A 12837-nucleotide genomic window follows, 5' to 3' on the forward strand; every position below is an offset into this window, starting at 1 on the left:
CTTTAACAAAACAAGTTTTTTTACCAATTCCTTTCAGAATTGTATTTCATGTATAATTGTTTTTTCTGTATTGTGTATGTCTATATTGTATTGATTTGGATAAAGTGCTTACCGCTCGTAACTCATGGTAAATACATTATAATTGATGTATAGGCACTTATGTATATGTTTTTGAACCTTGCCTTTTCATGTTTGATCTTTTAGATAAACCCTAATAAAGGAAGAATGAATATGTTTTAAACAGTTGTTGACTAATTGCACTGAGCTTGGGTCATCCCCCACATCATGTTGAATAAATCAATGTAATACCTACGGTATCTACTGCCTAGGAAATTTTTTCCCTTTGGTATTTTGCCCTGTCCTAGGAGTTCTAGAGCCATACAGGGGGTCCTAGTTTTTCCACATAAAAAAGCCCCCCTCCGTACCCTCAGTGAGTCCCACCGCCTGGATATTATTTAGTCTGTTGTGTCCCTCTGCGTCTTCAGCTTGGTGTTCGAGGACCTGCACTCTTATCATTCAATACCGCCAACTGGCATGTCAATGTTTGATTTTCTGGCCTCAGTTCTCCGCCTGAGGTTTCCAACTCTTTAACTCTGTCCACCAGTTTCTGGTGATCAGCTTGTAGTAGCCCAGGTTCACGGACACCATGCCAATATCCTGTTGAAGGGGAGCCTTGATGTCGGCAATGGCAGCAAGAATTCTGTCCAGTTGGATATGAATAGGGTCCATAGGGGGTCCAGACTCTACGGAGTCCAGGAGTGTTGCCAGTTAGGCCCTTGGCTTCCCGTTTAGGATTGCTCTTGCAGACCCACCTGCAATAATCAGGGGTGCCTAGGGTACATCCTTGTGTGTAGGCAAACAAGCGGGAAAGCAATACCGTGGAAGAAAGAGCGAGTTTGTATCCCCCCAGTCTGTATCAAACACTTACGACTTTGGTTTTTCAGGGCTTTTACACGCTGTGTGGGGCGATGATTTTATGGTGCCATCTACTCAGAGGTTGACCGCGTCTAGAGTGCAGCGCCTGGTGAATCACCCAGTGGCTCAAGACTTCAGGGGCACTTGACTTTAATAATGGATTACTCACCAGGGCTAGGGGAGTGAGTTTTTTGCAATGTTGTAAGCAGTTGCTGGGCAGTCATCCGAGAGAAGGCCCACACCGAGCTCAGCCAGGGTACGCTTGCTGTCTCCTCGCTCGGTCACCAGTGGGAGACTTATACTGCAGCTTTGAAATTTGGGAGGAGGAAGTGCACTATTGGATCAGTCAGGGGGGCGCCAGTCAGTTTCCTCGGTAGCCCAGTTTGGGTGACCTTGTCCAGAAGCCCCCCGTACTCTCCCGCAATTAGAATGCCCTGCTGCTTGTGTCTACACCGCCATCTGTGGTGTCCCATGAGGGGTGCTTTCTCCTTTACCACGTCTTTTTGGGGAGTGGTGGGACAGGAAGAAGAAATATCCAACAACTTGCTGGTTCAGATCAGCTGATGTAGGCCCCAGGATCCCCAGTTCGCCAGTAATCAGCAGCCGTCTGCCGGCATGTCATTTACGGTGCCCCTGCACCACACTGCGTCTTCCGCTCTCCGTGATGATTGGAGAGGGACCACCAAGGAATCAACATGCTCTCCCTGGCACACACCGAGGGCACCAGGCCCTCACTAAGCAGGCAGCGCACCGGGGAGGGGGGTGGGTGGGGAGTGAACAGCAAAAAACCCCAGCCACTCCACTGGAGGTAGGGACCAGTGACAAACCGCAGGCCAGTCTGGTGGGGCTACTGTAGACTCCCCAGCCCCAATACTCAGGTGATCTCTAAAGTGGCGCCCCTAACGCACACACCAGGGGGTGGAGGGCACGACCAGGAAACACTTCCCTCAGCATGATACTGTTCACTGGACCCCGGCAGGGTACCAAGGTATCCTGTTAAGCCTTCAGCAATTCCCAGCCATCGTCACGCCAAATACATCCTCTTTAGGGTGACCAACTGGCATGGGTGCAAATTCAGGACATTGAGTATAAAAATTCAGGACAAAGGGTCAAAATTTAGGACAGAAAGTCAAAATTCAGGACAAAAATTCAGGGCAATAGGTGCGTTTTACAGACACACATCAGAGGAGATTGTATATAAGTAAGTAAAAAGACAACCAAAGTAAGTTTTCTCTTATGTCCCAGAGGAACAGAAAACAAGTATAACATCTTTTGACGGGGTTTCTTTTTTGCTGAACTGGGTTGTAAACAATTCATCAGACTTGGAAGGAGGAACAGCTGATCGAGCTCTGACAGAATTCCGACCTGTGTGCTGTAGGATATACGGAAATCGGCAACAGGAATTTGACTCACTGAGTCATTTTACAAATTACGGTGCGATGGCACACTTTATCATACTATTTCATAAAGTAGAAAATGTATACTTAGAGGACGTATTCTCTTTGCCAAACTCCGAGATGGCTATCCCACGGCTTGCAATACAGCAGTTGAAAATAAATCGCACATCAGCTGGTATTTAGCAGTTCGATCTCTGTACCTTTTTATTTCTCAAGTTTGCTTTATGCTTTTCTGTCGTTTGAACTCCTCTTTCACAGCTTGCACTGTCCTAGTCTCTTGGTCTTTCAATAGATTTTCGAGTTCATGAGCTGTCTACTAACTGTACCTCGCAAAAACAAAATATCATGTCATCAGGAAGCTCCAAGGATTGCAGGAATCAACGCCTCCCAAGCAGATTTTCACTCATTTGCATTTCTTTGGGGAAGCAGACACCCTGAGCTTATTTCTTTCCAGCTGTCTGTCCTTCCCTCCAGAATGAGCACAGGAGGCTCCCTTGCACTGTAGCTGGGGAATCTAAATTGTGTAAATAAACTTTTGTACTTTAGCTGAGAGGCTGAAATTACGGACAAATGCTGTCTGTGAAGACATTCATCACAGGGCAACCGAGGGCCAATTTACGTACTGTCCGTGAAATTACAGACAGTTGGTCACCCTACTCCTCATTAATGCTGTGATTCCTCCGCTGGGCATTCTTTGGGCATTTGGGTGAGGGATCTTCTCCCTAGTGCACACTGGGGTTGCGCCAGCCCCACGTCATGGGTCGCACAGTGTTCAGCCCTTGGTTGCATCTTCCATAATGGGGACCGGCCTCGCCCGCTTGTTGCAGTCAAAGGGTGTCCGCTGCTCTCCTGCAATGAGTGTTCACCACAATTTGGAAAGTGGCCCTCAGAGATTTGCCATCGATGTCCGCAGCAATAGAGAGTTTGCCGCAGCCACAAACCATGGTTGGGTCACTCATAATATACAACGGACCAGAGCAGAGCAGCAGGCTCATTCATGTGTCTGCCATTTTCGGCTCAGTAGCCCTGGCCCCGAAATAAATCATGCTTAATATGCAAACATAGAGAGGCTTTTGGTCAGTAGGTTTTTTCCATTCGTCTGTTGAATCGTCATTAGGTTTTTGCTTCTGCCTTCCACAGTTTACAGCTTTGAAGTTTGGGGCAGTGGATCTGCCCACTTCAACCATTGGCTTGTGCACACTGTTCACATCCATTTGAGAATAGTTAATTCACAGTGCTCATTCAAAGTATGCTTTTCTTAATTTTATTTTGTGTATTAATTTTAATATGGCTACTTATTTTGCTTGCACTTTAGGTGCTCGGTCACCTGGGAATTTATTTCTCTCCTCTTTTTTAAAGTTGCTTTATAAAGTATTTATGACTTGTGGCTGTCTGCAATGTGAGTACATCTTTTGGTGCGGATATTGGTTTGTCAAGCAAAGTAAAAGTAATTTTAAAATGAGTGGCACAACTGAAATGCGTTAAAATGTGTTAAAAAAATCATTAATAAATTAGCCACATTTGCAAGCACGTTTTCTTATTATTTTTGTGGCATTTGCTGGTCTATTGTCAATATCTAGTACTGCAAACTTTTAAAAGGGCTTTCAGTGGAATTGTTTTAGAGGAATATAGTGTTTTATTATGTTGATATGCTTATAGTGATTTTCTAACCCATTTAAGACCAAGCTCATATTGTTTCTGATATGTTCTCCATTCTCTCAAAAACCTGTTGCAGTTAGTTCACATTTAAAAAATAAAGTAGCATCTAATTTAACCTTTTTTGGTAAGCGATGGTGTTATGAAACTTATGGCTTTGTATGTGTCAGGAGTAGAACACATTCTGTATCATTCAGGTATAGATAGACCTCACAAACGTTCCAGTTTGAAAACCTTGTGTGCAAGCAGTCTGTGTATTATCACATACTGTGATGGATCAGATTTTTGAGACTGGTGTTTGTGAGACTTAAGTGAAGTTTCGTTTAAAGATAAACAGAATAAAGAATAAAATGCATTATACTTTAGTAATAATCCCTGTCCTTAAACATTTGAGCAACAATAATGTTATTATGAAAATGCCTATAATTAAGCACTTCAGAGGTTTTTTGCTGGCTAAGCCCAGTCTGCTTATTTACAGACTAGCAAAGTATTTTCATTTTTTCCCCCAAAAAATTATTTTCACCCGTGTTGTTGTTATAGAAGTGGAAAATTTGTGGATCCCATCAATGGAACTCTTCCTTCCTACCAGAGTACCCCAGATGAGGAGCCACCACAGAAAAAAACACCAGGTAACTGACAATTTGTTGTGATTGTTCTTCCAATTATGTTTAGGACTCCCAGTTTTGTGGAATTTCTTTTTTTAACATTTCAGTCTGTACTGATCTATATACATTTTTTGGACATCTTATTAGTATTTATCCATATTTATTTTGTGGTTTGCGAATAAGTGGAGTCAAAATTGGTACATTTTAACATTTATTTAACTGATAAACATGTACTCGGACTTTGATGCCTATCTAGTTTTAGCAAATTAAGCAGCCAAATATAGTAAAGCATTACACCTACAGGTAAATATTAGCAATTTACTCCAAATATATTTTAATATATGTCTGTATTTAAAGATACCTTTAACCTGTTTTTTAACTCCCCATGCTATCTATCTGGTCTACTGTTGTCTTGGAATTCACAACACACTGCATGGAAAGTTACTCCGTAGAACCAAAATTTTCTGTATTTTTCTGCTTTTACAAATAAATACAGATATGAAACACATTGTTTTCTGTCTATATTTATCTGTAAAAATCAGTAAAAATGGAAAACTGGGTAGCCTTATTTTCTGTCAGCCTCCATTAAGTGACATTGGTTAAAATAGCCATAGGGATTAGGGAAAAACATTTCCCTTACCTTTTTTTCATTTCTGGAGTTTTGAGAAATGAATAATCAGGTGGCCTTAAGGCTTTGTCACAATCTTATGTTCTGGGCTCTTAGAGAATCCCCCATAGTAGACAAACTTTAACATCTGCAAGAAAGCAAATAATTTGAAACATCACCTCTAAAATGCCCTTCTTCTGCATTGGAACTTTGATATATTTACATGTTTAAACTATTCTCTGTTGTCAGAGTTTACATCCCCTGTAGTTTAAATAAGCAATAAACATTGTTAAAATGTCTATGGATCCAATAACATTGTTTAGTAGCATATTCTTTTCCGTGAAAAGAACCCAAACTGCTGACTGCAGCATCAAAATCCCGCCCTCCTAGAGGCCACCGTGTCTTAAAGTTTCGACTACATTTTGAGTATGACGAAGTCCCTGGGCATAGTTGTGCCCTATCCTCTGTAAATCAGTGTTTCGCATTTTCATGCAAGACCTCCCGAACCCAGCTTTAGCTCCTGGTTCACAGAGAATTGTTTCTTAGTGACTTGTCTACTGGTTCAGAGGAACTGTAATTCAATATGCTACATTCTCTTTGTAAAAATGAGAATCTCTTGTTAAGCCAGGTCAATATGTGTCTTAAAAAAAGGTATTCACTGTTGATCCACACCTCAAATGCATTTACTGCAAAATATAAAACATCAGAATGTGAAATCTATAAATCTTTGACCTCATAAATTTTGTGTCCGACTAGTGACTAGCTTTATATCTAAATGAGCGCAAGAGAGATATCCCCACCTCGGGCAATGTCAACTTTTTAGTGGATGATTCTGTGAGTAGTGAACATTTGGGATCTTTTTAAAAAAAGGTGCTGATGGAAAAAGCACCTGGCTGCCCCTGAGGTACTCACTTCAGGTCCTCCTAAACCTGCAATTCATAAAAGAAAATAACCTTTCTTTTTTTGTTGTTGTAACTTTTTATAACATAAAACAACAAAAAACACATCAACAACAAACAAGGCAATAGGACGATAGTACAAGCATTAGGCATGTGCTCAAGGAGGGCGGGAGATACATGACAACAGGAGAAAAAATCAGTCGAATACAGATAAGGGGGGGGGGGCCAAAGGCGAAATTGCATATACACATTACAATATACCACAGCATTGCCAGAATGCAGGTCAGGGCGATTGAGAAGGACTAGGAATCTCTGCTACTGGGGGCGTACATATATCTCCCCGATATGAGTTCCACTGGTTCCAAATCTTTCCCCATTTTCTGGGTCTACCTCTTGCTATATACACCGTTTTCTCTCTGAACATGCACCAGTCCATACTCTCTTTCCAGGCAGTCACTGTGGGTGGCCTCTGGGACCCCCATAATTGTGCAATATCTCGTTTGGCTATCATATTAGCAAGAGTCACCCATCGAAGCTGCGACACATCATAATCATTTGGGCCCCACACGTTCAACAGACATTGCCGGGCTTCTGGCATCATCACAACACCCGTTACTTCATTCATCACTTCATGTATACGACACCTGGATTGGGCAGCCCCGCGGTAAACGAGGGACACCACCCGCGAGCACATAAATATAGGATTTTGACCAGTTAATAACAAGGCCAGAGTTCTTCCCGAAGGAGTTAAGCACGTCGAACAACACGTTAAGTGATTTTTGGAGAGATGTGAGGTACAATAAAATATCATCCGCGTACAAGGAGATACGATCTTCAAAGTCCGGAGTCCAACGTATACCATTCATTGAGGGCTCCCACCTTAGCCAAGCAGCAAGTGGCTCCAACGCAAGAGCAAAGAGAAGCGGGGATAACGGACAACCCTGCCGTGTGCCCCTCCCAAGAGCAAAAGGCATGGAGACTCGACCATTGACCACTACCTGCGCCAGTGGCGTTTCATACAGGGGTTTGACCCAACTAATAAAGCCCGCGCCAAAACCAAACTTGGCGAGTGCGGCCCAAAGATATGACCATTCAATTGTGTCAAATGCCATCGTGGCGTCCAGGGACGCCAAGATGGCCGGTTCGCGCAACGTCTGAGCCCTCGCGAGAACACCATGCAAATGCCGCAAATTCAATGCCGTGTTACGATGAGGGATAAAGCCCGACTGATCCGGATGAATCAGGTCGCTGATCACCGTAATCAGACGATTAGCGAGTAACTTGGCAAGAATCTTAGGCTCCGCATTTAAGAGCGAAATAGGTCTGTAAGAAGCGCAACGATCCCGTGGCTTGCCCTCCTTGTGGATTACCACAATGGTCGCAAGACGCTAATCTCGAGGGAGGGAGCCATTTTCTCGCGCAGCCAAAAACATATCTCGAAGATAAGGTGCCAGCATATCAGGTCGTAGCTTATACAATTCGATAGGGAGGCCATTGGGACCCAAGTAACGACTGAGAATCCTCCTCGGGCCTGTCGGACACCGAGGTATTCCCCTCTCGGAAATAATCAGCAAAGCATTCAACAATTTTAACAGGGTCTGTCACACGCTTACCATCCAATTTCTCAATCACAGGAACCACACGACTCGCTCTCTCCTTTCTATCCAGCCAGGCAATCACTTTTCCTGCTTTGTCGCCCACATCATACAACCGTCCCTGCTGTTCCCTACTCATCATCTTGGCCGCATCAGTAACCAAAGTTTTATATTCCAACTGCTTAAGGTGGAGAATATTCAATGCGTCTCGAGTTACATCCCACTCCAATGCAGTCTCTAATGCAGTAATTTCCGTCTCAAGACGAACAATTGCCTCATTCTTACATTTCTTGGCACATCCAATCAAAGACAATGCCTGTCCCCTGATAACAGTCTTGAGAGCTTCCCACAACGAAACAGGCGAGGACACGGAACCCACGTTTTCAGCAAAATACAAATCTAGTGAATTAATCAATTCAGTGCGGGTTTTGGGGTTAAGAAGATACCAGGGGTTAATCGGGGCTACCCTCCCTTCAGCGCCTGTGTTCAAATTAAAATGAAACCAGAGAGGGGAATGGTCTGATATACCCCGAGCCAGGTGTCTAATCTCTCCAATCGAAGGACAGGGCAGCCGGCACTAAGATATAATCCAATCTAGAAAGACTACCATGTGCTCCCGAGCGGAAAGTAAACTGCGTCTGCTCCGGATGCATAAGCCGCCAACAATCCACCAGCCCCAATGTCTCCAGGAAGTCACCCAACCAGGATTGCGCAGCAGTAAGGTCTCTGGGTGAATAGCGGTCCGCTCCGCCGGAGACGACGGAGTTAAAATCACCACCTAATATCAGAACACCCTCCGGGAGACCCAAAACCATCCGCCCCAAGTCTGCAAATGTTGTGGATTGTAGGCCAGGAGGAACATAGACCGACACCAACGAAACTGTTCTCCCTTCCCACCTCCCCACAAGTGCTACATATCGACCCTTGGTGTCGAGAACCACATCATCAACCTCGAGGGGGAGTGAGGTCTTAAGCAATACACCCACCCCTCTAGAACTAGATGTAAATCCAGAATGGGCAGCAAGACGATAACCCCATCTGTTAAGAGCGTAACCAGTATTCCCAATCAAGTGTGTCTCTTGTAACAGTACAACATCGGGCGAGAGGCGCCGCAAAAGCTGCATAACCACCCGTGTCTTTATCCGATCACCCAACCCATTCACATTCCAGCACAGAACCCTCAATCCCCTACCCCCCATCCAAACCCACGACGAACTCCCATCTCAGAACGAGCACCACACCAATGTCCAAAATAGTAATAGTTTGTTGCCTTGAAAAAGAAAAAACGAACAACCCCAACACATTTACCCCCCTCCCCCCAACGTTCCCAAGACAACTCCCCCCCCCACTCTGCACCCCTGCACAGACTCGGAAGCCACCCCAATTTGCAGTGTGCCTGTCGCCCTAACAATATAAAACAACAACAACTAATCTACACAAAGAAACCCCAGAGGAGGAAAGGGTTCCCTCGTCCCGCTAAAAAATAACCTTTCTTGATGCCTCCTCTGACCATGCTTTTGGCACTGTGCGCCCTCAAATGGTGTGGAAAATGGCCATGGGTGATATTCTGTCACTTTTGAAGCTGAAACTGTAATAGACAACATTCTTGTCAACAACAGAAAAGATAGTCAACTGCTTCGTGGTTGTTGTTAACCATCTGTGTGTGGGCTGCCTTGTGGCTGATGGTTACCATCTTGTTATGGATGGTCTCTTTGTTGTGATATTCAACTTCAATGGGTCCTTTCTGACAGTAGTTTATCTAGCAACCTATTCAATCCTATTTCCAATTAGGACCTTGGAATTTGGGGACGTCTCCATTCCCCCAGCTCTGTGGCTACTACCCAACCTTGTTAGCCTCCTCCCATCTGATGGTGTTAGGCTGCCCACCCACTCATATTTTGGAAATGGAAGAGGAAGATGGTATGCAAGACATTTTTTCAGAAGGTGAGCAGTCCCAGACATCCTATAGTCTGCAGCAGTTGAAAGTTCAGCTTGTCCTGGAATATGATCAGTATGAGTCGCAACATTACTATGTAGATGACCTTTATGAAGATCATCGACAAAATAAGTACTATGCCATAGCTATGTGTTATCTGGAAGAACTGCAGATGGTGCAGATTCCTTTTGCTTTTTTTCAAGACCTTCCCAGAAATGATGGAGAGTATTTGCATGAGGCTGACATCTTCATTTTCGTCTTTATGACAGCACGCTGTGCCACTCAACCACCTGTCTCCATGAGTGCTGTACACCTTTGCTTGTCCAGCTCCTCCTAAGCTTCCTACACTGGTGCCTCCACCTCTACTCCACAGGTGAAAATTCCACTATCTTGGGAGGAAATTGGTGAAATGAGCGTAAAGAAAAGTGTGTCTGAAGCCCAGGACTCAAAAGATGTGCCAGAAGAGGAATACATCGACCGAGACACCACTGATGACAGCAACACTCAGGGTGATTTGTTTATGTGAGGTAATGGGCAGGAGACACCATCTCAATTGAAATCAGCACCAGACTATATTTCTAAGTTTGAAGCTGAGCTAGAAAAGCCACTAAAGAAATGTGGTCCTTCCATGACAATGACAGAGAAGCAATGTTACCTGTTAATGTTAGGGATCAACCTAAAAAATTCATTCAGTCGATTTGTGTTCTAGATAGCAAATGAAAAAGAAAATTAAATACATGGCTGCAAATTCAATTAAGGCATTGAATGCACTGGCCATCTTATGCAGTTATGATAAACAGATGTAAAGTGACATTAGCTAGTTCCTACAACTTCTGCTAGAGTACAAAACAGGGGCAGCTGATGATAGGAGAATGTGCCAAAGCCTCAGCTCCTATGATTAAATTCGCTTTAGATGTTTCCAGTATTGGTGTTAGAAATTAGGTTACTAGTTGACTGGGGTGTGAGCCCTGGTCAAGCTGCAACCACAATCCTAGTCAAGGAAAGGCACAAGGAAACCCAAAGTTAACCTATGCTCAACTCCCTGGTAGCTTGGCAAAGGGCAGTCAGCCTTAACTAAGAGGCAATGTATAAAGTATTTGTGCAACACTCCAAACAGTAAAACAGTGAAAACACCACACAAAACCATCCCACACCATGTTGGCCAAACAGAGCTTAATTTCATAGATAAAACAAGACCAAAAGGACAAAAATCCAATTGAAAGAACTGGAGAGATAGAATTTTAAAGTTTTTAGTGAAAATCTCACAAAAAAGCACAAAGTGCCAACTGGGGATATCTGGTTGCGCAGGACCGGAACAAAGTCACAACTTCAGGCCAACCGGGTTGGAGCGCGGGACAGCTACAGGTACCCAGTTAGGCTGCTGAACAGAGTACCTTAAATCCTGGTTCTGTAGTAGGGGATCTCTGTGTATAGTCATAATCTAGTGAATAGTCCCGCCCATGTGCGTGGACCCCGGAGCAATCAAAAATAATCTCTTAAAGTGTCGAAAAAATGCAGAACTGAACAGACACGTAAGAGAGAATTTAAAGACAGATAATGCAGCCTATAAAAGGCTACACTGTCCAGTACTTCAACTAGAAATTCCACCACAAAACAGCAAAGCCTGTACAGATTTCCCTTGCTTTAACAGCAAACACCCTCTGGAATGATAGAGAGGAGGACCTGGACAGACAAGCCCCATAGGCTGCCATTATGTGGCTCAGAACAGGATACTGTGCCTTTAAGAGAACCTTCCAGAACTTCTCAGTATCCCAGAATGCCCTGCAGGTCGCATTTACTTTCAGTTCTTTTTTCCGGCTCCTGCAAGCAGGACCCTGGAGCATTGAGCTCTCCCTTTTCAAGGGTTTATTGGTGATTTTTCACTATTAATTTCGTTTTGAGTGCTTCTAAAGTACTTTAGTGCTGTTCCTCTTGGTTTTTGCTCCCTTTTGATGTCAAATATGCCTGCATTATTTGACAAATGCCCAGAATGCTCCAGGAAGAAGGCCAAATCGGATTCCCATGAGGTGTGTATCCTCTGCCTTCCATCTTCCCATGTCCCAGAAGAGTGTGAGATTTGTCAGGGCTTCTCTGGCAGGACCCTGAAGGAAAGAAAGAAGATCAGGCTTCAGGGACTCGAGGAAAGAAGGCTGAAGGCACAAGGTGGGTCTGGAGGGGCTCCTTCTACCCATGCTGAGGCCTCTGGGGGGCTCCCCAGGGGCAGGAAGACCAGCAAACGTGCCCACTCTCCGTCTGGGTCGATTGCTGAGAACACGACGTCGAGAGGAATGACTGCGGTCTGTTCCCCGTCCCCCCAGGGCTCTGGGGCGAAGCGGCGTCGACGCTCGACGTCGAGGGATGTGCACAGGCCGCCGCCGTCGAAGTCTCCAGTGACGATTTCGTCGTCATCCTCGTCGGTCTCGACGTCGAGTGATCGACGTCGAAGGGCCCGGCGTCGGCGCTCGCCGTCGAAGCGACACCTCCGTTAGCCGTCGGCGAAGAGGAGGAGAACATCGACGTCGAGGGGATCCTCGTCGTTGAAGAGTGGCCCGACGTCGAGGCGGAAGAGGTCGCCGTCGAGGCGGAAGAGGTCGCCGTCGAGGCAGAAGAGGTCGCGGCAGAAGAGGTCGCGGTCGAGGTCGCCGTCGAGGCGGTCGAGGTCGACGTCGAGGCGCAAGAGGTCGCCGTCGAGGCGCAAGAGATCGCTGTCGAGACACAAGAGGTCGTCGTCGAGACATGAGAGATCGACGTCGAAGCATTCGAAGTCGACGTCGAGGCGTGGACGTCGGTCGACGTCGAGGAAGAGACGCTCGACGTCGAGGGGCCGACGTTCGCCGTCTGGTCACCGTTCTTCGACGTCGAAGAAACGGGAGAGGAGGCCTGATGCCATGGGAGGCTCCCCGACGTCCCAGGCTGGTGGTGGATCACCGGGCTCGGTGTATTCCGAGGTGTATACGCCTTCGCGAGTTACACCTCCGCCTCCATTGCCGAGGGGTCTCCCTCCGAGGGCTCCTACCCCTCCTCCTTTGCCTCCGCTTCCGAGGCCGGTTTCGTTGCCCAGGTTTCCGACACCTCCCAAGGGGACTCCTAAGCCGCAGGCCCCGGCCAAACCTAAGACGCCCGCGCCGGTGGAACCGGCGGATCGCCCGAGGCCTAGGAAGTCCAGATCGCGCTCCGGACGGAGAGGAAGATCTAGGAGTCGGCACAGACCCTCCACGAGATCTAGG

At 45.8% G+C, this 12837-nt stretch overlaps 1 protein-coding gene across 8 annotated transcripts in view; it reads left to right on the forward strand.

Annotated features, from left to right (window-relative positions):
- Positions 1-12837, forward strand: part of ITSN2 (intersectin 2) — a 1402222-nt gene that overhangs the window by 464312 nt on the left and 925073 nt on the right. For all 8 annotated transcript variants that reach the window (XM_078647702.1, XM_078647706.1, XM_078647705.1 and 5 more), the window contains one exon: positions 4509-4597. In XM_078647702.1, the coding sequence (XP_078503828.1) occupies positions 4509-4597 (89 nt within the window). The remainder of the gene's footprint in view (positions 1-4508; positions 4598-12837) is intronic.

The sequence above is a fragment of the Lissotriton helveticus genome, chromosome 6 (genome assembly GCF_964261635.1).
Source record: "Lissotriton helveticus chromosome 6, aLisHel1.1, whole genome shotgun sequence".
In the NCBI taxonomy this organism is placed as follows: Eukaryota; Metazoa; Chordata; class Amphibia; order Caudata; family Salamandridae; genus Lissotriton; species Lissotriton helveticus.